Here is a 27,313-nt window from a genome sequence, read left to right as displayed (position 1 = left end):
CATATCTATGAGGCTCCATATCTCTGCCGAGTGTTTCGGGATGCAGCGTCCGTTAAAGTAGAAAGCCTTTAGTGATTTGAGAATTATAGCATGGTTTGAGTCACAAGATGGTTGGACTATGTAAAGTGCTCTAATATCCGTGAGGATCTTGTTCGCGCTCTATAAAACTTTCTAAATATGCTCGATAAAGCAGGTTCTATTAAACATGATATATCTTGAACTCTGCAGATTTTTTCTTCTAATGCAACTGAGGGTCTGAGGTAAGAGTTATTTAAATCTTTTAACTCTTGACTGGAGTATTTTATTGGTGCCATATTATTTACTCACCAATTGGACGCACCAGGGCAGGGAGCCGGGATGGAATGAAAAATGCAGGGGTCCTGGCAGCAGAAGGGCTTGCCTTTGGTGTGCAGCTGCACGCGTCCGCGCCCTGCCCCGCTTTATGTAGGGTTAAAGCTAATTGCGGGGACTAGGTTATGTTATATGTTATGTTATAATGGATTTATACCGCGCGCAAATACTCAAGTGTCCTGGCGCGCAAAATAACAGTGACCCAATAAAGCAAAAACTTTAACACGATTGCTTGAAGAAGAAGGATTTAAGTTGCTTTTTTAAAAGTCTGAGGTTCTGAGTGTTCCGTAATTCCAGGGGCAGGGAGTTCCATGCCATAGCTGCTTTGACGGACAGAGACTGACCCCCCAGCCGCATTCTGCGGAAACGTGAGATCACCATTCGTCGGTGGGTGGCTGAGCGCAATGATCTGTTAGGGACATAGAAAGTAAAACGCTTCCTGATGTACGTTGGTTCAAGATCGTGCAGAGCTCTGTGTGCCAGAGTAAGAGCTTTAAATTGCACTCTCTGAGCCACAGGCAGCCAATGCAACTCGCGTAAATGCTGTTTTACGCTAGATCTTCCGGAGATGTTAAACAGAAGTCTAGCCACAGCATTATGTATGGTCTGTATTTTTTTTTGTAAATATCCAGGAATTCCCACATAGAGCATTGGCATACTCAATGCGGTATAGAATGAGCACAAACAACTGCTTCTTTGGAACGCCAACAGAAGCTTCCGGTCGGCAAACCGGAAGTTAAGTCTTTGCCTTAGTTGTCCCTCCGTTCAATCGCACACATCGTGATGGACCAGGGACTAAGGCGCTAATAACACAGGTAGGTGAAATTGAATGAAAAGGATATATGCGGCGCAATTTAAAATGATTAAAAACACATCTTGTCGCAGCGGCGACTGACTGCAAGCTAACAGAAGGGGTATACTAGACCAACCTAGGCTGCAGTTGTGACATTTAAAGTTGTTTCCCACTTGTGTTCTTGGCTCAGTGTACAGCACTTAAATCTCATTGGTAATATGGCAGAGAAGTCCAAGGTTTACTTGAGGAAGTGAAGAGGGTAAGATAATCAGAACACAGTAAAACATCAGAATATCACTCAATTACCGATGTCCAGCCAGTGTTTTAAACTACAAAAGAAAAGTACTTTAATACACAGAAAACGAAGTACCACATCTACAATATTGGTGCCTACTTAACTAGCTCATTCCTAGCCAGAGATATAACCCCAACAATATTATAGTACCTGTGAGTTAAACACAAGAATATCACTTAAATGTGGAGGCTGTGGCCAAAGCAAGCTTAAGGAGATGTTCGCAATTAGTTCCCTGCTAATACAGAACTGAGGCTCACAGCCCATTGAAAACTTACTTCAATGGGGATGTTCTTACTGCACGTTGGGGAGCACAATCCCCTGAAGTCAATAGCACAGTTCACAATCTCATCCACTGATAAATACCACACTGTGCTGCACCAGTTAACGGTGGCTGTGTTGCTACACTGAAGTCATAAGAGTCACTCTTTTCTCTGTTGAGATTTGTCTCACTGAACAACGGTTGCAATGTTCTTAGGAGATTTTGATGCCATTGAATCCTCCCACATGGGCAAAAAGAACCCACTCTAAGCATGACATACCAAATTGTCACTGAAGGTTGGTGAACGAGACAATGTCTTGAATTTAGGAAAGAGCTGAAGTCACATTTCTTTAAACAACACAATATTGTATCGTAATTGTATTGTAATTGCATTTATATAGCGCTTACTACCCCCGACGAGGCGTCAGAGCACTTTTTTGGCGAGTAGCACACTACTCCGGAACCCATAAAGGATTAGTGGAGAATTAGTATAGTGAAATATGAAAGTAATTTGAGTAGTGGATATGTTAGTCAGTATTTTGTATTCAGAAGGATAGTGGAGAGGATAGAAGAGGGAAAAAGTTTGCATTTATATAACACTTGCTACCCCTGATGGGGTGTTGAATCGCTTTTGCGGCGAGTAGTACACTACTCCACAACCCATATCATGATACAATAAATAGTTCACCACCCCCCTCAGAACCAAGCACCACGTGCCTGGATTCCCTCTAATTGTTTCTCTGACCTCAACTCTGTACAATATTCCAGTAACTTTCAGCTACATTTGAACTACATAAATACCACATACATACATACAGCTGGAGTTCTTTTATGCCTTTTGGCCAGTTGGGAAACAACAGCTCGATCTAGTGCTGCTGCAAACTGTGGCCTGCATGTCTTTCTCTTGCAATGGAAGATGATAATAACCGAGGAAATGAGTGATAGTTGAGGTAACCTCCAGAGAGCAAGCGGAATGAGCTGGAAACTTTCCCCAAACACAAGATATATAAGTTCCAGTTTGGGGACAGGAAAGCTGTTTTCTTATGCTGGTATATTCAGGTTTGACTCAGCCTCCTCAAAAAAAAAGGAGGCCATATTTTTTGTACAACAAAACCACAGGGCCTGACTGGACCCTGTTATTCATCAGTTAACTCGTGAACAACATATCCCACGTACACAACATTTGTACTTCTTAAGAAAGAGCTCAAGATATGGTATGTGGATGGACCTGGAAACACGGAGGACCTTTAATCGGTTTACAGGGGACGCTTTGCAGATTTTAGACTTATCCGTCTGGGATTGACCTGCTTTTACCTTTACTTCTCGCGGAACCCGCTCCGCGGGTCCCGCATCGCTAGAGATACTTTGTTGCAGCAGCCTGAAGGTTTGTGGAGGGAACGGCGAAGACAGTGACTCCCCGGGGCTGCGAGCGAGTGCGTGTGCTCCAACTGGGACTGCAATTCCCAGGAGCGCCCGCCAGCCCTGATCGTCAACACCTGGGCCGCTCTCCCCGACCCCTCCTACCCTTCCACCGAGGATTCATAAGCATTTTCCCTTGTGACGGCGTATGGGACGCTTTGCAGATTTTAGACTTATCCGTCTGGGATTGACCTGCTTTTACCTTTACTTCTCGCGGAACCCGCTCCGCGGGTCCCGCATCGCTAGAGATACTTTGTTGCAGCAGCCTGAAGGTTTGTGGAGGGAACGGCGAAGACAGTGACTCCCCGGGGCTGCGAGCGAGTGCGTGTGCTCCAACTGGGACTGCAATTCCCAGGAGCTCCCGCCAGCCCTGATCGTCAACACCTGGGCCGCTCTCCCCGACCCCTCCTACCCTTCCACCGAGGATTCATAAGCATTTTCCCTTGTGACGGCGTGTGGGACGCTTTGCAGATTTTAGACTTATCCGTCTGGGATTGACCTGCTTTTACCTTTACTTCTCGCGGAACCCGCTCCGCGGGTCCCGCATCGCTAGAGATACTTTGTTGCAGCAGCCTGAAGGTTTGTGGAGGGAACGGCGAAGACAGTGACTCCCCGGGGCTGCGAGCGAGTGCGTGTGCTCCAACTGGGACTGCAATTCCCAGGAGCGCCCGCCAGCCCTGATCGTCAACACCTGGGCCGCTCTCCCCGACCCCTCCTACCCTTCCACCGAGGATTCATAAGCATTTTCCTTTGTGACGGCGTGTGGGACGCTTTGCAGATTTTAGACTTATCCGTCTGGGATTGACCTGCTTTTACCTTTACTTCTCGCGGAACCCGCTCCGCGGGTCCCGCATCGCTAGAGATACTTTGTTGCAGCAGCCTGAAGGTTTGTGTAGGGAACGGCGAAGACAGTGACTCCCCGGGGCTGCGAGCGAGTGCGTGTGCTCCAACTGGGACTGCAATTCCCAGGAGCGCCCGCCAGCCCTGATCGTCAACACCTGGGCCGCTCTCCCCGACCCCTCCTACCCTTCCACCGAAGATTCATAAGCATTTTCCCTTGTGACGGCGTGTGGGACGCTTTGCAGATTTTAGACTTATCCGTCTGGGATTGACCTGCTTTTACCTTTACTTCTCGCGGAACCCGCTCTGCGGGTCCCGCATCGCTAGAGATACTTTGTTGCAGCAGCCTGAAGGCTTGTGGAGGGAACGGCGAAGACAGTGACTCCCCGGGGCTGCGAGCGACTGCGTGTGCTCCAACTGGGACTGCAATTCCCAGGAGCGCCCGCCAGCCCTGATCGTCAACACCTGGGCCGCTCTCCCCGACCCCTCCTACCCTTCCACCGAGGATTCATAAGCATTTTCCCTTGTGACGGCGTGTGGGACGCTTTGCAGATTTTAGACTTATCCGTCTGGGATTGACCTGCTTTTACCTTTACTTCTCGCGGAACCCGCTCCGCGGGTCCCGCATCGCTAGAGATACTTTGTTGCAGCAGCCTGAAGGTTTGTGGAGGGAACGGCGAAGACAGTGACTCCCCGGGGCTGCGAGCGAGTGCGTGTGCTCCAACTGGGACTGCAATTCCCAGGAGCGCCCGCCAGCCCTGATCGTCAACACCTGGGCCGCTCTCCCCGACCCCTCCTACCCTTCCACCGAGGATTCATAAGCATTTTCCCTTGTGACGTCGTGTGGGACGCTTTGCAGATTTTAGACTTATCCGTCTGGGATTGACCTGCTTTTACCTTTACTTCTCGAGGAACCCGCTCCGCGGGTCCCGCATCGCTAGAGATACTTTGTTGCAGAAGCCTGAAGGTTTGTGGAGGGAACGGCGAAGACAGTGACTCCCCGGGGCTGCGAGCGAGTGCGTGTGCTCCAACTGGGACTGCAATTCCCAGGAGCGCCCGCCAGCCCTGATCGTCAACACCTGGGCGGCTCTCCCCGACCCCTCCTACCCTTCCACCGAGGATTCATAAGCATTTTCCCTTGTGACGGCGTGTGGGACGCTTTGCAGATTTTAGACTTATCCGTCTGGGATTGACCTGCTTTTACCTTTACTTCTCGCGGAACCCGCTCCGCGGGTCCCGCATCGCTAGAGATACTTTGTTGCAGCAGCCTGAAGGTTTGTGGAGGGAACGGCGAAGACAGTGACTCCCCGGGGCTGCGAGCGAGTGCGTGTGCTCCAACTGGGACTGCAATTCCCAGGAGCGCCCGCCAGCCCTGATCGTCAACACCTGGGCCGCTCTCCCCGACCCCTCCTACCCTTCCACCGAGGATTCATAAGCATTTTCCCTTGTGACGGCGTGTGGGACGCTTTGCAGATTTTAGACTTATCCGTCTGGGATTGACCTGCTTTTACCTTTACTTCTCGCGGAACCCGCTCCGCGGGTCCCGCATCGCTAGAGATACTTTGTTGCAGCAGCCTGAAGGTTTGTGGAGGGAACGGCGAAGACAGTGACTCCCCGGGGCTGCGAGCGAGTGCGTGTGCTCCAACTGGGACTGCAATTCCCAGGAGCGCCCGCCAGCCCTGATCGTCAACACCTGGGCCGCTCTCCCCGACCCCTCCTACCCTTCCACCGAGGATTCATAAGCATTTTCCCTTGTGACGGCGTGTGGGACGCTTTGCAGATTTTAGACTTATCCGTCTGGGATTGACCTGCTTTTACCTTTACTTCTCGCGGAACCCGCTCCGCGGGTCCCGCATCGCTAGAGATACTTTGTTGCAGCAGCCTGAAGGTTTGTGGAGGGAACGGCGAAGACAGTGACTCCCCGGGGCTGCGAGCGAGTGCGTGTGCTCCAACTGGGACTGCAATTCCCAGGAGCGCCCGCCAGCCCTGATCGTCAACACCTGGGCCGCTCTCCCCGACCCCTCCTACCCTTCCACCGAGGATTCATAAGCATTTTCCCTTGTGACGGCGTGTGGGCCGCTTTGCAGATTTTAGACTTATCCGTCTGGGATTGACCTGCTTTTACCTTTACTTCTCGCGGAACCCGCTCCGCGGGTCCCGCATCGCTAGAGATACTTTGTTGCAGCAGCCTGAAGGTTTGTGGAGGGAACGGCGAAGACAGTGACTCCCCGGGGCTGCGAGCGAGTGCGTGTGCTCCAACTGGGACTGCAATTCCCAGGAGCGCCCGCCAGCCCTGATCGTCAACACCTGGGCCGCTCTCCCCGACCCCTCCTACCCTTCCACCGAGGATTCATAAGCATTTTCCCTTGTGACGGCGTGTGGGACGCTTTGCAGATTTTAGACTTATCCGTCTGGGATTGACCTGCTTTTACCTTTACTTCTCGCGGAACCCGCTCCGCGGGTCCCGCATCGCTAGAGATACTTTGTTGCAGCAGCCTGAAGGTTTGTGGAGGGAACGGCGAAGACAGTGACTCCCCGGGGCTGCGAGCGAGTGCGTGTGCTCCAACTGGGACTGCAATTCCCAGGAGCGCCCGCCAGCCCTGATCGTCAACACCTGGGCCGCTCTCCCCGACCCCTCCTACCCTTCCACCGAGGATTCATAAGCATTTTCCCTTGTGACGGCGTGTGGGACGCTTTGCAGATTTTAGACTTATCCGTCTGGGATTGACCTGCTTTTACCTTTACTTCTCGCGGAACCCGCTCCGCGGGTCCAGCATCGCTAGAGATACTTTGTTGCAGCAGCCTGAAGGTTTGTGGAGGGAACGGCGAAGACAGTGACTCCCCGGGGCTGCGAGCAAGTGCGTGTGCTCCAACTGGGACTGCAATTCCCAGGAGCGCCCGCCAGCCCTGATCGTCAACACCTGGGCCGCTCTCCCCGACCCCTCCTACCCTTCCACCGAGGATTCATAAGCATTTTCCCTTGTGACGGCGTGTGGGACGCTTTGCAGATTTTAGACTTATCCGTCTGGGATTGACCTGCTTTTACCTTTACTTCTCGCGGAACCCGCTCCGCGGGTCCCGCATCGCTAGAGATACTTTGTTGCAGCAGCCTGAAGGTTTGTGGAGGGAACGGCGAAGACAGTGACTCCCCGGGGCTGCGAGCGAGTGCGTGTGCTCCAACTGGGACTGCAATTCCCAGGAGCGCCCGCCAGCCCTGATCGTCAACACCTGGGCCGCTCTCCCCGACCCCTCCTACCCTTCCACCGAGGATTCATAAGCATTTTCCCTTGTGACGTCGTGTGGGACGCTTTGCAGATTTTAGACTTATCCGTCTGGGATTGACCTGCTTTTACCTTTACTTCTCGAGGAACCCGCTCCGCGGGTCCCGCATCGCTAGAGATACTTTGTTGCAGAAGCCTGAAGGTTTGTGGAGGGAACGGCGAAGACAGTGACTCCCCGGGGCTGCGAGCGAGTGCGTGTGCTCCAACTGGGACTGCAATTCCCAGGAGCGCCCGCCAGCCCTGATCGTCAACACCTGGGCCGCTCTCCCCGACCCCTCCTACCCTTCCACCGAGGATTCATAAGCATTTTCCCTTGTGACGGCGTGTGGGACGCTTTGCAGATTTTAGACTTATCCGTCTGGGATTGACCTGCTTTTACCTTTACTTCTCGCGGAACCCGCTCCGCGGGTCCCGCATCGCTAGAGATACTTTGTTGCAGCAGCCTGAAGGTTTGTGGAGGGAACGGCGAAGACAGTGACTCCCCGGGGCTGCGAGCGAGTGCGTGTGCTCCAACTGGGACTGCAATTCCCAGGAGCGCCCGCCAGCCCTGATCGTCAACACCTGGGCCGCTCTCCCCGACCCCTCCTACCCTTCCACCGAGGATTCATAAGCATTTTCCCTTGTGACGGCGTGTGGGACGCTTTGCAGATTTTAGACTTATCCGTCTGGGATTGACCTGCTTTTACCTTTACTTCTCGCGGAACCCGCTCCGCGGGTCCCGCATCGCTAGAGATACTTTGTTGCAGCAGCCTGAAGGTTTGTGGAGGGAACGGCGAAGACAGTGACTCCCCGGGGCTGCGAGCGAGTGCGTGTGCTCCAACTGGGACTGCAATTCCCAGGAGCGCCCGCCAGCCCTGATCGTCAACACCTGGGCCGCTCTCCCCGACCCCTCCTACCCTTCCACCGAGGATTCATAAGCATTTTCCCTTGTGACGGCGTGTGGGACGCTTTGCAGATTTTAGACTTATCCGTCTGGGATTGACCTGCTTTTACCTTTACTTCTCGCGGAACCCGCTCCGCGGGTCCCGCATCGCTAGAGATACTTTGTTGCAGCAGCCTGAAGGTTTGTGGAGGGAACGGCGAAGACAGTGACTCCCCGGGGCTGCGAGCGAGTGCGTGTGCTCCAACTGGGACTGCAATTCCCAGGAGCGCCCGCCAGCCCTGATCGTCAACACCTGGGCCGCTCTCCCCGACCCCTCCTACCCTTCCACCGAGGATTCATAAGCATTTTCCCTTGTGACGGCGTGTGGGACGCTTTGCAGATTTTAGACTTATCCGTCTGGGATTGACCTGCTTTTACCTTTACTTCTCGCGGAACCCGCTCCGCGGGTCCCGCATCGCTAGAGATACTTTGTTGCAGCAGCCTGAAGGTTTGTGGAGGGAACGGCGAAGACAGTGACTCCCCGGGGCTGCGAGCGAGTGCGTGTGCTCCAACTGGGACTGCAATTCCCAGGAGCGCCCGCCAGCCCTGATCGTCAACACCTGGGCCGCTCTCCCCGACCCCTCCTACCCTTCCACCGAGGATTCATAAGCATTTTCCCTTGTGACGGCGTGTGGGACGCTTTGCAGATTTTAGACTTATCCGTCTGGGATTGACCTGCTTTTACCTTTACTTCTCGCGGAACCCGCTCCGCGGGTCCCGCATCGCTAGAGATACTTTGTTGCAGCAGCCTGAAGGTTTGTGGAGCGAACGGCGAAGACAGTGACTCCCCGGGGCTGCGAGCGAGTGCGTGTGCTCCAACTGGGACTGCAATTCCCAGGAGCGCCCGCCAGCCCTGATCGTCAACACCTGGGCCGCTCTCCCCGACCCCTCCTACCCTTCCACCGAGGATTCATAAGCATTTTCCCTTGTGACGGCGTGTGGGACGCTTTGCAGATTTTAGACTTATCCGTCTGGGATTGACCTGCTTTTACCTTTACTTCTCGCGGAACCCGCTCCGCGGGTCCCGCATCGCTAGAGATACTTTGTTGCAGCAGCCTGAAGGTTTGTGGAGGGAACGGCGAAGACAGTGACTCCCCGGGGCTGCGAGCGAGTGCGTGTTCTCCAACTGGGACTGCAATTCCCAGGAGCGCCCGCAAGCCCTGATCGTCAACACCTGGGCCGCTCTCCCCGACCCCTCCTACCCTTCCACCGAGGATTCATAAGCATTTTCCCTTGTGACGGCGTGTGGGACGCTTTGCAGATTTTAGACTTATCCGTCTGGGATTGACCTGCTTTTACCTTTACTTCTCGCGGAACCCGCTCCGCGGGTCCCGCATCGCTAGAGATACTTTGTTGCAGCAGCCTGAAGGTTTGTGGAGGGAACGGCGAAGACAGTGACTCCCCGGGGCTGCGAGCGAGTGCGTGTGCTCCAACTGGGACTGCAATTCCCAGGAGCGCCCGCCAGCCCTGATCGTCAACACCTGGGCCGCTCTCCCCGACCCCTCCTACACCTCCCACCTTTTGTGTGTTTAATCTATATCGGCCATTAGTACTCCCGCAGCGCGGGAGAGCGCGCGGGAGAAGCCCGGGACAAGGGCGGGGCCGTCAGCGGCCGTCCGAGGCCGATCGAGGCCGGGCAGGGCTACTCCCTTTATATTTTTATTTTTGGATTTTGGTTCCTTATTCTTTTTTTGTTTTTAACTGATTCCTGAGGTTATTAATTGAACTGTTTTGTTGATGATTTTCATTGTGATCTTGGGTATTTTATGATATTCCAATTATTTTTGGTATACCTCTTATTCTTGTTTTTTAATATTTGTATATTAATCTACTTGCTCCCACACCTTTTAATATGCCTCTTCGCTCTGGCAAAGTCAGGCAAGTGCAGATGTCTACTTCTAATGGGGTTTTTACTGGCACCATAGACCAATTCTTCCAGCGCACTACTCGCGTTTTGGAAAATGAAATCGCCCTGGTCGAAAAGCGCCTATCGTTGGACTTGGTGACTGGTAGGCGTTCCTCACTAGGACCGATTCATAATGCCCGTTCCCCGGTCCCATTAACTGACCAGACAGATGTTGTTTTAAATGCTAGAGATGTTATTTCGACCACACTTAATCAGGATGTCGTATTGGTAGAAGATACTGGGGATCTAGACTCAGATTCTGACAATTCGTTGGAAAGTAGTTCCATTAGACATTCTCCTGTGAATAAGGCTAGCGACCTAGTAAAGCAGCCCCCTGATAATACACTTGGTTCTGTTATTAATTCTCACCCCAAGTCTTTGGAGAACCAGTCCGCTTGTAAAACGAGCAAAAGGAAAAGAGAGGATTCTATCCATAGTGAGGGTACTCCGCATCCGAAAAGCCCATCCTCTGCTGTCATTCCTCAACCCTCTTTGTCATCTAGATTTTTAGAACCCCCAGGGAGTATTAACGCTGCTGATGGTGGCATTGAAGCCACCTTATTGGGGAAAATTGAGTTCTTGATCAAATCACTCCTACTACCTATCTTTGAAAGAACAAGGCTCCTAAATGATAAAATGGACCTCATGGAAACATTAATTAAAGAAAACATGTCCATTTCAAATAATTTATTACACCGCTCAGTCCTGGTAGTGCCACAAGTAATTCCCCCTGAGCAAGTTAAGGACGTAACTGATGGGGGTTATAAGAAAACCGACTGGGCCATCAAATGCCCCAAGTGCTTCCAATCAAGTAACTAATTCTGGACATACCCAGGTTTCTGTAGTAAATAGAAATAGTAAACCATCTACTGCAAATAATTCCATCCCCGTTCCTAGCACTATACCTAAAACCCCCAAGCCTGTACCTAAAACTAATCCAGCCAATAAAAAGCCTAGAACGGCTAGTACTAAACGTAATGTGAACCTTCCTCCGGAATCACTACCCTATACTGTTATTTTAACTGGTGTGGCTCCCTTGGAAGTAGGTAAACAGGAATCTTATAATGAATTACGTAACAAAGTTAACTATTGGCTAAATAAGAACCGACCCCTACCGCACCCCACGAAGGCAGTTATACTCAATGTCAGAAGAGTAGAGTGGGTTGGATATAGTAAAAAAGATCTAGAGGGTGACTGCATTGTTATTAGTTTTAGAGAACCTTGGGTTGCTGAACTTATTTGCAGAGAGCCCAGATTTGGTCGCATTGGTGATGTACAGACCCTATCATTACAATATTTCTACCCAAAAATTAATACTGTCTCAAACTACAATCATTTCCCTATTGGGAATGGTTCAAGAGAACGTTCCTTTCCTGATGTGTCCATCCATCCTTTGTTCCGGCCCCACCTCTCAAATCGATTTGCTCCACTTAGTTGGTTGGATGGAGTAGATTGACATGATAGTGGATTAATGGTTAATGACCAGGGACATCTAGGTTTGACAAAGGTTATTTCACCCTCAATTCTAAATTGTACACGGGAGCTAGTGGAAGATGTCATCTCCCCAGGAACTGATGTGGTGGAAATTTTGGACGACCACTTGAGTAATAATTCTCTTGTTGTTTTGATGGTAGAAGAATATACTGAGGGTATGTGTTCTATTGTGTCTAATGTGTCGTGTGAAGGTCCAGTTGAATTAATAGACCTACCAGTTCTTTTACCGACTGATCCCCCTTGTGAGCCTGTAAACTGTTTAAAGGTACTGTCTTGGAATATTGCAGGGCTAAGGGGTAAAATGGTTGAGATTGACTGGGGGATTTTTGCAGAGCAATATGATGTCATGGTTTTTCAAGAATCTTGGTCGATGGAAGCACTTTTCCGGCTGGGCTTTTTGAACTTTTACAAACCAGCTCACAAAGGCCCAAGGGGACGGCCGTCTGGGGGGCTTGTAATTTGGGTTCGCCAATTGCTAAATGTCAGGATATATGAGTTACCAACTTCGAATGATGATCTCATGGGTTTGAAATTGACTAGGGCTGAAACTCGGGATCTATTCGTGATCAATGTTTATGCAAGGGGAAGACCTGGGGGAAAATGCCCTGAAGTGATGAATGATCTTGAACTCTTGTTAAATGACATTGGTACTGACAATTGTGTAATGTTACTGGGTGATTTGAACTGTACAATCGAGCCCATATTGTCTATGGATGATGGTTGTTATGAGGAAGCAGACCAGCTTTGGAACATTCCCAGCCTAACTCTACCACCAGTTACTAAAGCTACAGAGGCAGTGCTACATTGGCTTGGGCTATGTCTGGAGTGGAACTTCAGGGCAGCCAATGGGAGGTCCAAGTCTGACCTTGTAGGAAATCCCACTTTCGACAATGGCTACAGTAACAGCCGTATTGACTACTGCCTATTTAAAATGGAGTACTGGAATCTTTTGGTAGATATGGAAGTAATCGCACGTCCCAAAAGTGACCATAACCCTTTGTCAATCACGTTAAAAATAGAATTGGGCATAGATAGAAAACAAAATGATGATATCTATACAACAGCGAATGCAGTTCTTAGTAACGATTGTCGTAGGCTTCGCTGGGATAAGATTGTGGAAGACCCTAGAGTTCTGTCTAAGATCTCCAAGGATGTCATATTGGCTACTGAAAAGCTGGAGCTAATACTGGCAAATAGGGGCATTCTTGATCAGGTAGGCCCAATTCATGAATCATTATTTACCACAATAAAAACCCATTTTACGTTTAAAGGTGGTCTTAAACATAAAAAAAAGGTAATTTGGGGGCAAAATGGTATGATGCAAGCTGTAGGAAGGCGCATAATCGCCTGATATCTGTAATTAAAACTAGGGATACTCAGGCAATTAAAGTTGCGAGGGCGGAGTACAGAAAAACCCTAAAACTTGCCAAAACTATATGGGATGATAATCGTTGGCAGGACCTTTATGAGGCCAGTCTATCAGGTAACCAATTGAAATTCTGGCAGGTAGTTAAATGGGGAGGATGTGGTGATCAGCAAACCCCAACTAACCATGTCTCGGCGGATACGTGGGTTGAGTTTTTTTCAGCCCAGTTTTGTGGTAAGCAAATAAATGATAATCCCAGCGAGGAGGGAATGTTGATTCTTCCACAGTTGGTGAACTGCGGACATGTGGTTTTTAGTGAACGTGAGACGGAGATAGCGATACAATTAAGTAAAAATGGCAAAGCACCCGGGATGGACTGTGTCCCAGTAGACCTTTTTAAATATGATATGGAAAATTGGGTCCCGTATATCACTGCCCTGGCTAATGCCATTGCTTTGGGAGCAGATATCCCGGTATCTTGGAGAGGGGCAGAGATTCTTCCAGTACATAAGAAAGGAGATAAGTCTAGTGCGGCGAATTATCGCCCCATTAGCCTCATCGACGCACTACAAAAAGTAATGGCCAGATTGCTGTTAGGCAGAATACAGTCATGGGCGAGGGAAGAAAATATCTTGTCCCCACTACAGGCAGGCTTTAGAGCCAACACAAGCACTATCGACCAGGTAGTCAGATTCACCATGATTTACTGGAAGACGTGCATCTAGGAGGAGGTACATTATACGCTGCGTTCGTAGATTTAAAATCTGCGTTCGACCTGGTCCCTAGAGACAAGATGTGGTTGGCACTAAGTAAAATGGGAATGCCCCCTGACTTATTAGACTTAACGATTAGGTTACATAATCATAACTTTGCGAGAGTGAGATGGGGATCCCAAAGCCAAGTAACGGAGTAATTTCCTGTTACGCGGGGAGTTAGACAAGGGTGCGTCTTGGCACCATCCCTCTTTCTTCTTTTTATTAATCAGGTAGTGGAGTTCCTTTCGTCTGTTTCATCTGATGCCCCCGTATTGGGAGGGACTAAATTCCCACTTTTAATCTTCGCCGACGATACCCTGATTCTGGCCAAAACCCAGGTGGGGTTGCAAACTGCCATTAATAAATTCACGGAGTTTTGTAAATTAAATGATCTGGAGATTAATGTCTCGAAAACCAAGTTTATGGTATTTACAAAATGTAAACCACGTAAGGGTTATGTTACCATGAACGAAGTATCATTAGAGCAAGTATGGGTAATGACCTACCTAGGCGTGTCTATTGATTATAGACTGCGGTGGAGAGAACAGATTGAGGCTATGTGCCTCAAACTAGCTAGGTTATCAGGGTGTCTCGTGAAGGAACAGCGTTGCTCCCTCACGAAAAGAGTACTTCCTGCCACGAAAATCTATAAGGCCAAAATTAGTTCGGCCGTTCTTTATGGCTCTGATCTATGGGGTCATGTTGATCTTGTACCACTAGATAAAATTCAGAACAAATTTTTCCGAAGCTTGGTAGGTTTACCGCCCTCAACCCCCGCAATCCCACTATTGCTCGATATGGGCTGCCAATCTCTTAAAAATCAAGCTCTATTTAGAATGGTTGCTTTATGGAGAAGAATTTGGTCTACCCCAGAACTGATAATGTTTGCTAATGAGCTTCGGGAGGTTCAACTGTCTTTTGGCTCAGGATATATACCCTGGTTCAAAAGTATTAAAGCAACCCTCCTTAAAATGGGTCTACCGTTACATTGGTCAGATCCAGGTAATCAAACCTTTCCCTCAAAGAATGAGTTTAAACAGTTGTTTTGGTCAGTTGTTAAAAATGATATGATCTCACTTTCAGCTGGTTCTTCACTTACCAGTTCCTTCTTGCTTTATAAAGTTATTCCCCAACTTGAGACGTATTGGGATAACATCACCAAAGGCCTAGATAGAAAACTCTATCATCAATTCAGAGTAGGCACCTTACCAATTAGGGAATTTACTAACAAATGGCAGAATAGTCTGAAAATGTATTGTCCCTTTTGTTTAGAAGTTAACGAAACTGAGAGCCATTTCTTATTCGAATGTCATGCCTATCGCGCACCCCGTCTGAAGTGGCTCAAACCAGTTTGTCGACGAACAAAAATACGGGTGTGTAAAAAAGCAATACACATTCTAAGAACTAATACAGCTGAGTGGGTGTCTATTGGCTTGGCAAAATATCTTGGATGGGCTTGGGTAATCCGAGCAAGGTATATCAAAGAAGCTAGCAAGTAGCGTCCATCATTAATTTAACTAAATTATTTCGAAACTGAAATTGACTGATTATGATCTGGGACATATTGCCTGTTATATTCGTTGGTTCTAACATTGTGTATAATGGAAACTGTTCCAGATATTGTTGGTATAGCTTTTTGTTGATAACTGCTAAAGAAAAAAATGTATTAAGTGGTTATTTGCTTATATTAAGGTTTATCTTTTTTAAATTTTGATTTTGATTAATATCATTCTCTTTTCTTTTTTTGTTTCTGATAAATTTTTATGTATGTTATGTCTTTTATGAAGGAAAACTTCGAAATAAAGACTATAAAAAACTGATATGTTCAAAAGGGCCTGTGCATATTGACTACCAGACACACTGTAGCCTTGGGCAAGATTGTGAAGTAGCTGCACTAACCAATAATTGGGGTACATCTAGGGAACCTCCGCAGACAGCAGATAACCATTCTGTCAATCCATACAAATCTGAAGGATTTCTAGTGGTGGTTTGTGAATGGTGAGCCACCTGGAGGGAAAAAGGGCCATGCATAAAACATGCAAGGCTCAGGAAGCAGAATTTTCCCAGGCCATGGTAAGGCCTTTCTGATGGTCAATTTGTTCCTAGGTTGATTGGCAATGTCATAGTCCTTTAACTGTGGGTGCACAATGTTGTTATGAAGTGAAATTAGTTTTACAACATTCCTTCATTTGTGTAGTGTTGTCAGTGTCCCTATGTGCACTTTAGTTAGTGATTTAATTAATTTGACTCATTTAATTTCTAGTTTATATGCTACGTTAGTTACTGCCACGTTATTTTTTTTCTGTTCAGATGTAATACTTTAAATTATAAGAATTGTATTTTTGCACATTAGGCATTTTAGTTATATTTTCCTTTGTCTTTTTAAATATGAGATGGACTCGTTGTATGTTGTTTTGATTGCAGACTTTTAGTCAGATGCCTTTTACTCCTGTTTATCTTCCTGAATTCTGTATGGTATAGTCATAGCCCAAATATCGTATACCTGTATCCACAGTTGAAATTACGAACCCCTCAATAATCTTAACAACCCCTTCAATCTGTATCTGAATGTCCTCTTTTATGTTGCTTTTGTAAGGAACTATTCAGTAATGTGAGGTCTGACTCAACATAATTGGAATATGACCTCTAATGTAATGGCCACATGGTTAGGTTAGTCTGGGTCATTCTGACACTTTAGAAGGTATAACTTTTAAACATCTAGAGTCTACAAGACGTTCAAAATTATTTTGCTGTTTACCAATTGCAGCACGTTGATTTAGCAGATTGGTAGCCCTATGAACTTTACATGAATGTATTTTTCACGATTTTTTTTTTTTAGCAAATCTAGGAATTAATATAGTGTGACCGTCCCCACAAATATGTATTGCTCTGGAAAGGAACAGAGAAGAACTGGAATATAATTAACTGTCACTGGTTAATCTGTGATTGTAGCTTTACAACTCAATTCAATTAGAATTCAAACTTTAACCTTTCAAAACCGTAATGTTAATTTTAATTTACCAGCCAAAATGGGCCACATTTTCTAAAAGTGCTAAAATTGTTTTGGTGTATGCATATTACATATATAAAATGCTGTTTCTAGTATGGAGCCTCTGTCATCACGATAATCAACCCTTAGTCTTGTAAATATCTGGTAATTGTATTTCTTCTACAAGGAATCGTCCACAGATTTATAACCATAGAATAATTGCTGCTACCGAGTAGCATTAGTTGGGTAGATCTTTAGTTAATCTGTAGAACTGGATGCACTATGTATGCACTAATTTCTCTTTCCTTCTTTGCAGGTTCTCTGCTGTCTGAGTTTTTCTGCTTCTTTGCTGACTTTGACTTTGCTGGCACAGTTATTTCATTATGGGAAGGCCGTGTGCTCCCTGTAGCTGACTTTGTGTCTACAGATGCAAACACAAAGCTGAAGCTTGGAGTCCTAAACATCCAGGACCCCTTTGAGCTTAGCCACAATGTGGCCAGCAACGTGAATGAGAAGACAGCACTGCGCCTGCAACGAAGGTGCCAGGAGGGAGCCAAGTACTGCCGCAGTTTGCAGTACCAGCGAAAGTCTAGCAAAGGCAAGGCATGGGGACTGACGCGGCTCTTTCAGCCCTCAGGCAGCACGGAGTCTTCACCTGCCCCCTCATTAGCGGGAGAATTGGTCCCAAGTGGGCTAGAGATCCCTTTCCCCTTCAAAGTCTCAGTCTTATCAGAGGCAAGTCTAAATCAGTTGTCTGGCACAAGGGACATCCAAGGTGTGTGGTGGAACAAGGTGTGTGCCGGTCTGCGGTTTGTGTTGGAGCATGTGCTGAAATGCCACTTGACAGAAAATACTGACAAACTTCCTATTGATCCAATAGATGATGCAACCAAACAGTCACTTTTAACTGATCCCAAAATTGTTCTGACTAATTTCCAAGCCATGGATTCTGCAGACTGTCCAGCAGAAGCATTAGATTCTAAAACTACAGGGTTTCTGGGCACTGAAAACATCTCTGACAACACTGGTGACCACAATATCTTAGTGGTTCAGGACCCTCATCAGCAAGAGATTGCTATGGATTTGACTCATGAGGAAATCACAAAGCCTCTTTGCCCTTGCCAGGAACCTCCATTTGTAAATGATCCCCACGCTACATTGTGTCTAGATCGGCAACAGATCCCTGCAGCTGTGACAGTTCCTCAGACATCTATATTATCAGATCCATGCCAGCTCCTTGTAGACAAGACCAGCCCCCAAAGCACAGTGCCTCTAGGCACACAACGTATCCCTGCCAATGTGATGGACTGCCAGAACAACATAATGAATTATCAGAACACTTCCCAGAACCTCTCCCATGGTACTATTTCCCAGACAAAGGATCTGCAAGGGAAATTTACATGTGTGACTGAGGCCCAACCCAGGATGCCTGATCCCAAAATATTGGTGCCTTGTAGTGAACAGAAGCAATTAGGGACTAAGCACACTCTGGATGAGGAGGAGTCTGAGCTACCAGCACCTAAGAAGCAAAGGTTAGATAACCAGGAAATCCAGGCTGCAGAATTGAGCTGGCGATGTGATCTGTGGCATCGGGTCTGGCTTGGGCGTCGAAAGATGCGGAGGGTGCTGCGGAAGGCAGCACCTGGTGCTTCTCTACCTGAAACTACCTTAGAGGCTGATAGCCTAGTGATGGAAGGCAAGGTGACGGATGCTATTGTGTGTCAAGAAGGGCCTTCTGTGGTATCTCAACCACTGCTGAACTTCAACTTGGTAGTCAGTCGAGCAGGTTTAATGCAGGACTCCAGGATCAACGCCACCTTCATACCCGTGCAAGATGAGCACCACCTTTTCCAGGACTTCTTTCACTTTCTAGAGATCTTCCTGCCCAAAATGGTGGAGCGGCATATTGAAAGATCAAACTGAGAATACCTCACTCCACAAAAGGGTATGGGAACTGCCTTGTCCTTTGTTAAAAGGGTTGCTCTTACCGCTAAACCATTTGTGGTTTGTGTTAACAGAGATCAGGTCTTCTGGTTCTCCTTCCTCATTCTGTGGCTGTGTGCCAGTTATTCACTTACATACGATTCATTTCTCTTAGTCTTTTTTTCATCACACTTCCCAATGTCTTACTTTGCCCGTTTTATTAATATAATGTGCTTTCTTCTGTAGGTTTTCACAGTTGTTCCCTTTTACTTAAAACTCCCTTTCTCTATCCCTGGTAACTCCATTTCAGTATTACCATCATCCACTCAGCTTCTTGGCCTTTCTCCTTTTGTTTTAGGTTTTCCATCTCTCAAATTTCACTTTCATTCACATCTTTCTCTTTCATTTGTGCCTCTTTGTTGCTCTCTGTATTTTTCCCTCTGACTAGCAGGCTGGCCCATTCTATTTGCCGACATTTCAACAAGGGACAAACACCAACACGCTCTGGACGCCAATGTTGATTGCCTTTTTTAAAGGGCTGGGGGGTCCTTGCTGCCCTACCAAGAGGCGTTTCACCACCTACGGCGCTGTTTAATTAAGCGCTGCCATGCAAAATGTCCTTCGGCATAATTAGCGCAGGCCAAAGTCTGCATAGCAGCCCAGTCGTCTCCTTCAGGCTTTTCTATATTGCCTGGGTGTAAGCCTAATACTTTGATCTTTCCTGTGTCCTTTTCTCTTTCTTCCTTAAGTGTCTTTCCACTGTTTTTTCTGTCTTCTCAATATCTCAATTTCTTATCACTCATTTGTCTTGCTTAACTTCTTTTTACCTATGCTTTATTACTTTCTTTCCACCTTGACTTTCCAGCTTTATTGCTTATCTCTATGCCTTTCCACTTGTTTGTCAGTTGTCTTTTTATTGCCTTGAGTGTCTGTTATGCCAACTTCTCCTTTCTTGTTCCCACTCACTCGCTCATTTATTTGTCATCCAATTGTATTCTCTCCAATGCAGCCACTGCAATCAGTGTAGATGTCAAGGCCCTGTAATGGTAGCTTCGATCACCATCTTAGGTTTTCACTTACAAGGTCCGAATTGTTGATGATAGTCCTGTCCCAGTGCATCATGGTGAATTCCACTGCTCTAGCCTGAGCATTACCTTAGCCATAGAGCTCTGACTCTAGTTTCAAGTATTTTACTTTGGACCCCAGATACTGATCTCTGACCTCTTCTTCCTGCTGCTGTGCAGATATATTATGCAGACTTGTTTCTATCCGTAGAACACGTTTTGTTAATATATGGGGCAAATGCAGAAAGTTTCTTTTTGATTAAAGAATGGTTTGAACAATGCAGCTTTCTTGAAAATGATTTGTAAAGAATCACCAGACAACAATACCATTACTATCCAGCACGTGCTCTACCAAAGTAATTAAACAGCTGCATCTTCTCTATATTTGAAAATGTTTGCAAAGCTGGGCTTGGCAGTTGGTTCCGTAGACTGGGGTCCGCGATACTGTGACATGTTCCACCAAATATGGACTGCTGCCACTTAGGAACAACCAACTTATGGTCTATATTTGATTGAAAAACTTGTGGGTTCCTAGACCTGAAACAACCGGACAAATAGACACTCATTACGAATGGGCTGTTAATCAGGGATTGTAAAACTTTTGGCATTCTTGGACTGAATAACAAGACAAATAGGCCCCCATTACGCAAGGGCTGTTGATTAGTTCATAGTTTATCACATCCGATAAAATGTGATTGTGCTGAGTCAGAATTTATCAGGTGCAATAAACTACCACCAATTTACGTTTTTTTCTGCATACTCCATATTCATGAGAAACACCTTCTTAAAGCAACTAAAGCCAATAACATGATTTTAACAGTTGAAATAACATCTAGAATTTTTTTTTAATTTAAGGACATTTTATTGCTTTTCCGAATATTAAAACCTCCGAAGAGAGACATGGACATATATCACATTTGATGTATTGCTTATTACGATTAACCCTCGTAGATAATCAGGCAGTATAGTAGTAGTATAGGCTATATCCCGTTTCTCCGGTCACCAATGATTATTGCATTAGTTAGGTGAGAGAAGTCATATAGCAGATTCAGAAGGAATAGAAGAGGGTCTGGATATGTGCACAGATAATACTTTATAACACCAGTGAGTTCATAGACATTAAGGAGAGAGACATGAGCTCATATCTATTTCAAACACCTAGTTGAGATATAACATTGTATGGTAAGTGGGCTATCATGGTGTGTCAGGGTGGGATTATTTAGCAATAAATGGGATGTCTCTCACAGTGGGTCATCTTTCTGCATATGTTGATCCATTTTATCACATAGATGTTTGAAGATTTGCGTGCAAAATTAATTGAATATCATATTGTTGACTTTCATTGGGAAGCATAGCCATGCCCAACATTTGTGAAAGGATATGAATTTGGGGCCTTTACACTCTCATAGTACTGTATTATCTCCCATGCGCAGGGCCAAATCCATTAGTCCTAGATCTTTATGATTCAAGGGGGGTGTTCTAAGGAGGATTCAAGGTGGGTGATGCAGATACTTGCAATGAAATCGTACAGAAATCAAGTTTGAGCTGGACATTGTATACTGTTCCAAACTTGCACATATTTACAGTCCAAGAACAGATGTGAGGCGTCCCTTGTATGTTCTACTCTATTCCTACATTCCTTAGGGCCATATGTATGAAGGAACCAATTTGTGATTCTGTAATAGCGATTTTTAAGAAATCGCTATTTCAGAATCGCAAAATGGTATGTATCAAGAAAAGCTCATTTTTTTTGCGATTTCTTGATATTCCTTAATTGCGAATTCGCAATTAAGGAATAGTTTCCCATTCGTTTCTATGGGCCAGGCCCATAGGAAGGAATGGGAATTTTTTCTCAATTTGCGGTTCGCAATTTGCTACTCGCAAATTGAGAATAATTTCAAGGGTGCAGGGGTTTTCAAAGGACACCCTGCTGCACCCCTTAAACAAGCATAGGTGCACATGTGGTGCACATACATGCCCTTAGGGCATGTATGTGCGTCACATGGCACTTTGAAAAATGCAAAAATGTGCATTTTTCAAGGAATTCGCAACTTACCACCAACTAGAAGTTGGTAGACAGAGACAGCAATTGATCACACAATTTGTCTACAAAAGGACTAAAGTTATCTTGTTTTATCATTTGTCTGTCTCTGGTCAGTGAGACACCTAGAAGCCTGACCATGTTCCTCCCACCTGCATAGCAGTACTCTGACTGTAGGTCCTGGAATTGAAGCCATCAGATGGAACACCTCTGATTTTGACCAGTTGATACAAATGCTCGACATTTCCTCAAAATGAATTATTTAGTCTATAACTGGCACAAGGTTTTATCTCTGGTTCTTCATGAACAACATAATGTTATCTGCATATAGTGATAGTAGGAGATGCTTATTCAGAAATGTAATACCTCTGTGTAAGTGCCTTTCCCATAGTCAGGATACCAACACCTCCTACTAAATTAGGTACCTAGTTTCCTTAGGACTGCAAATAAAGAACAAGTTACTTTTGTTCGGTAACGATATATCTGTAAGAAACATAGGTTAGTTATAGATTCCTTACCTTAGGATTACCCCGGAAAGTTTTTCGTCAGCAATACCCCTGCGCGTCGAAAGGTAGCGTTGATCGTCTCTGCGTTCGGTGTCGTGGTCGCCGGGATGATGTCCCGGTAGCTACATAGATGCCACCCTCGTGCGCTGACGTTAGTTCTGTACACGACTTACCACGCCAGAAGCGCGGAGCATGCAAGACACGGACCACTGGTGCACAAAACTAGGGCCCTAAAAGGAAGACGTTAGCCCTAGAAGTCAGTTTACTGAACGGTAGGATGGGTGGGGCAGGAAGGAATCTATAACTAACCTATATTTCTTACAGATATATCGTTACCGAAGATAAGTCACTTGTTCATCTGAAAGAAACAGTTATTTATGGATTCCTTACCTTAGAATAGATAGCCCAGCAATACCAACCCTGGAGGTGGGTCTGCAAACCAAGTTCACACCAGAAAGTCCTGGAGCACAGAACGGCCAAAGAAGCGGTCTCTTTGGTTGTGACTGTTCAGGCAGTAGTGTTTGGTGAACATGTGCAGCGGTGCCCATGTAGCCGCCTCACAGATATCATTTAGGGCGACTCCTCGTCGCAAAGCAGTAGTAGCTGCAGTCACCCTGGTGGAATGGGTGCGCTGCCCCACTGGAGGCTTCTTCTTTGCCAAAGAATAGAAGACTTTGATGCCCAGAATGACCCACCTAGAAATGGTCCGTTTGTGCACGACCCGATGTTTCTTAGCGCTGATGTAACCAATGACGATCTGGTCATCCACCCAGATTTGTTTGGTGCCATCCAAGTAGAAGGAAAGCACACGTTTTGGATCCAGATGGTGGAGCCTCTATTCCTATTTTAAAGGATGCGGAGGCAGAAAGAAGGTGGGCAAACTGATAGTTTGGCCAATGTGGAAAGAAGTAACCACCTTCGGAAGAAAGGAAGGTCTAGTTCTAAGGACAACCTTGTCTGTAAAGGACAGCAAGAAAGGGAGGCTAGGAAGAAAGAGCTTGTACTCACTCACCCTGCGTGCAGAGGTGATGGCCACCAGAAAGGCAGTTTTCAGAGTGGCAAGTCTGAGAGGACAGTTATGTAGCGGCTCAAAGGGAGCGCACATAAGATTAGTATAAAACCAAGTTCAAGTCCCACTGAGGCATTACGAAGGGAACAGGAGGAAAAAGATGAGTAATGCCCTTAAGGAATCTATTTACAACAGGGTACTTGAAAAGAGAAGGCTGATCAGGAAGCCTAAGGAAGGCTGAAATGGCATAGGGGTAGCCCTAAAGAGTGCCCAGAGCAGAGCCCTGCTGTGTCAAAGAAAGGAGGAACTAGAGAACCTCGGAAAGAGGTGCGGAAAGAGGATCCACAGTCTTTGCTGTGCACCATGCCACAAATTTGTTCCATCTGCATGCGTATACTGTCTTAGTGGAGGGACGCTGGCTGCCAAGATAACATTGCAGACTTTGGGAGGCAGGTCAAATGACGTCAACTGCCTACGCTCAATCTCCACGTAAGGAGGTGGAGGCTGGACAGGTTCGGGTGGAGGACCGTTCCCTGTTGCTGCGACAGTAGATCCTCCCGAAGAAGCAGTCGGATAGGAGGATCAATGGCCATGTTGAGCAGCTCGGGATTCTAGACTCTCCGTGCCCAATCCGGAGCAACAAAAATGACTTGGGCCCAGTTGCGCTTGATCTTCTTCAGCACTCTGGGCAGAAGTGGTATAGGTGGATAGGCATATAGAAAACCGTAACACCTCTCGCAACAAAAAGCGTCGCCTAGCGAGTGCCGCCTTGGAAAGTCCAACGCGCAGAATTGCTGACATTGCGCATTCTCTTCGGTGGCGAATAGATCTAACCAAGGCCCCACTGTTGAAAGAGACCTTGCGCCCCCTCCGAGTGAAGATGCCATTCGTGATCCATCATGCACCTGCAGCTCAGTTTGTCCGCCCTGGCGCTCAGAGAACCTGCCAGGTGTTGAACCACCAGGGATATGCCCTGATGTTCCAGCCATGTCCGGAGACAGAGAGCCTCTTGACATGGGGTCCACGACCCCACACCGCCCTGTTTGTTGCAGTACCACATGGCGGTGGTGTTGTCCGCGAACACCTGCACTACTCTTCCCCGGACAGAGGAAAGGAATGCTTTTGAGTGCAAGATGAATCGTCTGAAGCTCCACAAAGTTGATATGGAGCCCGGACTCTACCAGAGACCAGAGGCCTCTGATATCCGCCTCCCCCAAGTGGCTGCCCCATCCCATAAGTGATGCATCGGTCACCACTGGGAACTCTGGTTGAGGAAGGGAGAGGGATCTGCCGTCGATCCAATCCTGGTTCAAAAGCACAGCAGTTGGCGTGCAGTGCCCTTCGAGATCTGGACGCAATCCGACAGGTTGCCCTGATGTTGTGCCCACTGGAACTTCAGGTCCCACTGCAGAGCCCGCATATGCCATCTGGAATGATCCACAAGCAGGTTGCAGGAGGCCATCCGGGCCAGTAGCCTGAGGGTCATCCTGACCGAAACCCGGGATAGAGGCTGAAAGATCAGAATCATAGCCCGAATATCCCTGACTCCCTGTTCGGGATAGACCCGAAATTGCTTTGTGTCCAGAACCGCTCAGATGAAAAGGAGCTTCTGAGAGGGAGACCGGTGTGACTTCGGCACATTGATGGAGAATCCAAGCGCATGCAGGAGGTCGGCCGTAGCCTGGAGGTGGGAGAGGTCTGCCTGGGACGAGCCCACCTTCAACAACCAGTTGTTGAGATAGGGGACGACTGAAACCCCTAATCTGCACAGATGAGCGGCGACCACAGCCATCACTTTCATGAACACCAGACGGGCGCTGGTAAGGCCAAAGGGGAGCACGTAAACTGAAAATGCTCGTGACCTACCGTGAACTGCAGGTAACGCCGGTGGGCCGGCAGGACGGGGATGTGAAAATAAGCGTCCTGCAAGTCCAACGCTACCATCCAGGATCGAGGGCAGACAGGACCTGAGCCAGAGTCAACAGTTTAACTGCTCCTTCCGGAGGAAGCGATTGACGTTCCTGATTTCCAAGATAGGATGCAGGCCCTTGTCCTTCTTGTTATAGGCAGGGGAAACCCAATCGACCCTTGTAGGCTTGGGCACTGTATGGTTGAAGTTTTTCTGTATCCACTTGGAGTTGATGTCTTAGGTTATGAACTGTAGAGAAAAATATTGTTTTATCTCTGTTCATGACTTCTTGCTTGAATGAATTTGTTTACATTTATCTCCCTAAGTTTGTGCAAGTAAATATAAATTTTCTGAATATATTTTCTTTCTCTGTGTGTTCACTCCTTACCTTCCATTAATTCAATTTTGAGTATGTACTAAGACTGTTATCCTGTGGATACATTTGAGTGTGTTACGTTTGTACAACTCACAAATTAGATCAACTATTTCTTTAAATAAGTCCCTTGTCCTTCTTGGGCACCAGAAAGTAGTGGGAATAGCAACCAAGACCTACTCCTGGGGCAGGAACTCGTTCGATGGCTCCTTTGGCCAAGAGAGCCGTAACTTCCTGTTGGAGAAGGGCCAGATGATCCCCGTACATTCGATGGTACTGGGGAGGGGGGTAGTTTCGAATGGGAGAGAGTAGCTCCTTCGGACTATCGGCAGAACCCACCTGTCCGACGTGATGGTACGGCAGTGGGGGAGATGATGGTGAATCCTGCCACCCACAGGCGTGTGATGTGCCTAAAAGGTCGGACTAAGAGGGTTTGGAGGCAACTGCAGAGGGGGCTGTAGTGGACTGGCCCGCCCGCTGACCTCCAGAACCACAGCAGTGCTTTGTTGCTGAACAGGCGAAGGCCATCAACGAGCATGTCCATCAGGGTGTTATGGACATCCCCAGAAAAGCCAGTCTACCTCACTCAGACGTAGCGTCGAAGGGCTACCGACGTTGAAATCGTCCTACCCAGCTAGTTGGGGGTGTCCACTCCACAGCAGTTGGTAAACTTTGCTGCGCCTCTCCCAACTGCATGGGAGAGCACCACCTGGGCCTTATCCGGGCACTGGGGCAGCACTTGCGTTACCGTGCCCACAGAGTGGGAATAATGGCCCAACAGACATGCTACGTTTACCGACCGCAGTCCCAAGCTGGAGAAAATAAATCTCTTCTTCCCAAGTTGGTCCAGTTTTTTGGATTCCCTATCTGTTGGAGCGTTAGGGGAATGCGCCTTTGGATGTCGAGGCTTGGACCACCAAGCTCTGAGGTGTGAGGTGTTGGGAGAGGAAAGTGGGGTCGCCCAGGGGCGGGCGGTGCCTTCGGGCAATCATCCCATCCACAGGAGCCCCTGTGTTGGGCCTGGACTAGGTGCCCGAAAGGATGTCAGATAGGGCTTAATTGAACGGCAGCAGGGGCTCCGAAATACTCACTGCTGGCTGAAGCACCTCTGTCAGGAGGGTAGTCTTGACTGCCACTGTAGGTAGCTCGAGGTGGAGCGCCTCGGCCGCCCTATGCAACACCACTGCGTATGATGCTCCCTCCTCCGTAGCCACGGTAGGAGGAGACAACATGCCAATGGCTGGGGAGGTATCCAGACCACTGGCATCCCCCAGTTCCTTTCTCCAGTCCGGATCATAATCCAATTGGTAGGTCAAAGGGTCCCCAGATCCCTCCCAGTCTTCCTCACCCTCCTCTTGCTGCCAATCTGTCTGAAAAGGGCTAAGGTGGAACACACCTCCCAGTCTTCCTCACCCTCCTCATGCTGCCATTCTGTCTGAAAAGGGCTAGGGTGGAATACAGAAACAAAAGTACCCATCTGCGCCGGATCCAGTGTCAGTCGATGCCGGTCCGGCTCCATGTCTACATCGGGGCGGAAGCCGGGGCCGACGCCAGCTGGGGGTCCAGCAGGCGCGGGCTTCTTATGTGGTGCTGGTGGAATCGGCACCTGTGGAGGTGTTACGAGGGCGACCGGTGCCGATCCAGATCCAGGCCTGGATCCAAGGGGGCCCTGCGGGACGGGGGCCAAAGCCACCGGCATTGAAGGCCCAGGGCCCCCAGCCAACTCTGTTGGGCCCGAAGGCGGAGTCGGGCTACCCATAGATGGCATGCATCACTTCGCAGAACTGACGAAGCTGGGCAGGGTTTGTTCCCGGGAAG

The 27,313-nt window shown here is 47.8% G+C and overlaps 1 protein-coding gene across 1 annotated transcript in view; it reads left to right on the top strand.

Moving 5' to 3' along the window:
* TUT1 (terminal uridylyl transferase 1, U6 snRNA-specific) overlaps positions 1 to 19,938 on the top strand; it is a 356,703-nt gene extending 336,765 nt beyond the window's left edge. The window contains exon 10 of the mRNA XM_086938188.1: positions 16,987 to 19,938. Coding sequence (XP_086794314.1) covers positions 16,987 to 18,593 — 1,607 coding nt within the window. The 3' untranslated portion in view covers positions 18,594 to 19,938. The remainder of the gene's footprint in view (positions 1 to 16,986) is intronic.
* Positions 19,939 to 27,313: the final 7,375 nt, after the last annotated feature.

This window comes from Lissotriton vulgaris, chromosome 9 (genome assembly GCF_964263255.1).
Source record: "Lissotriton vulgaris chromosome 9, aLisVul1.2, whole genome shotgun sequence".
NCBI classification, from domain to species: domain Eukaryota; kingdom Metazoa; phylum Chordata; class Amphibia; order Caudata; family Salamandridae; genus Lissotriton; species Lissotriton vulgaris.
This window is presented reverse-complemented; position numbering and strand designations above follow the sequence as displayed.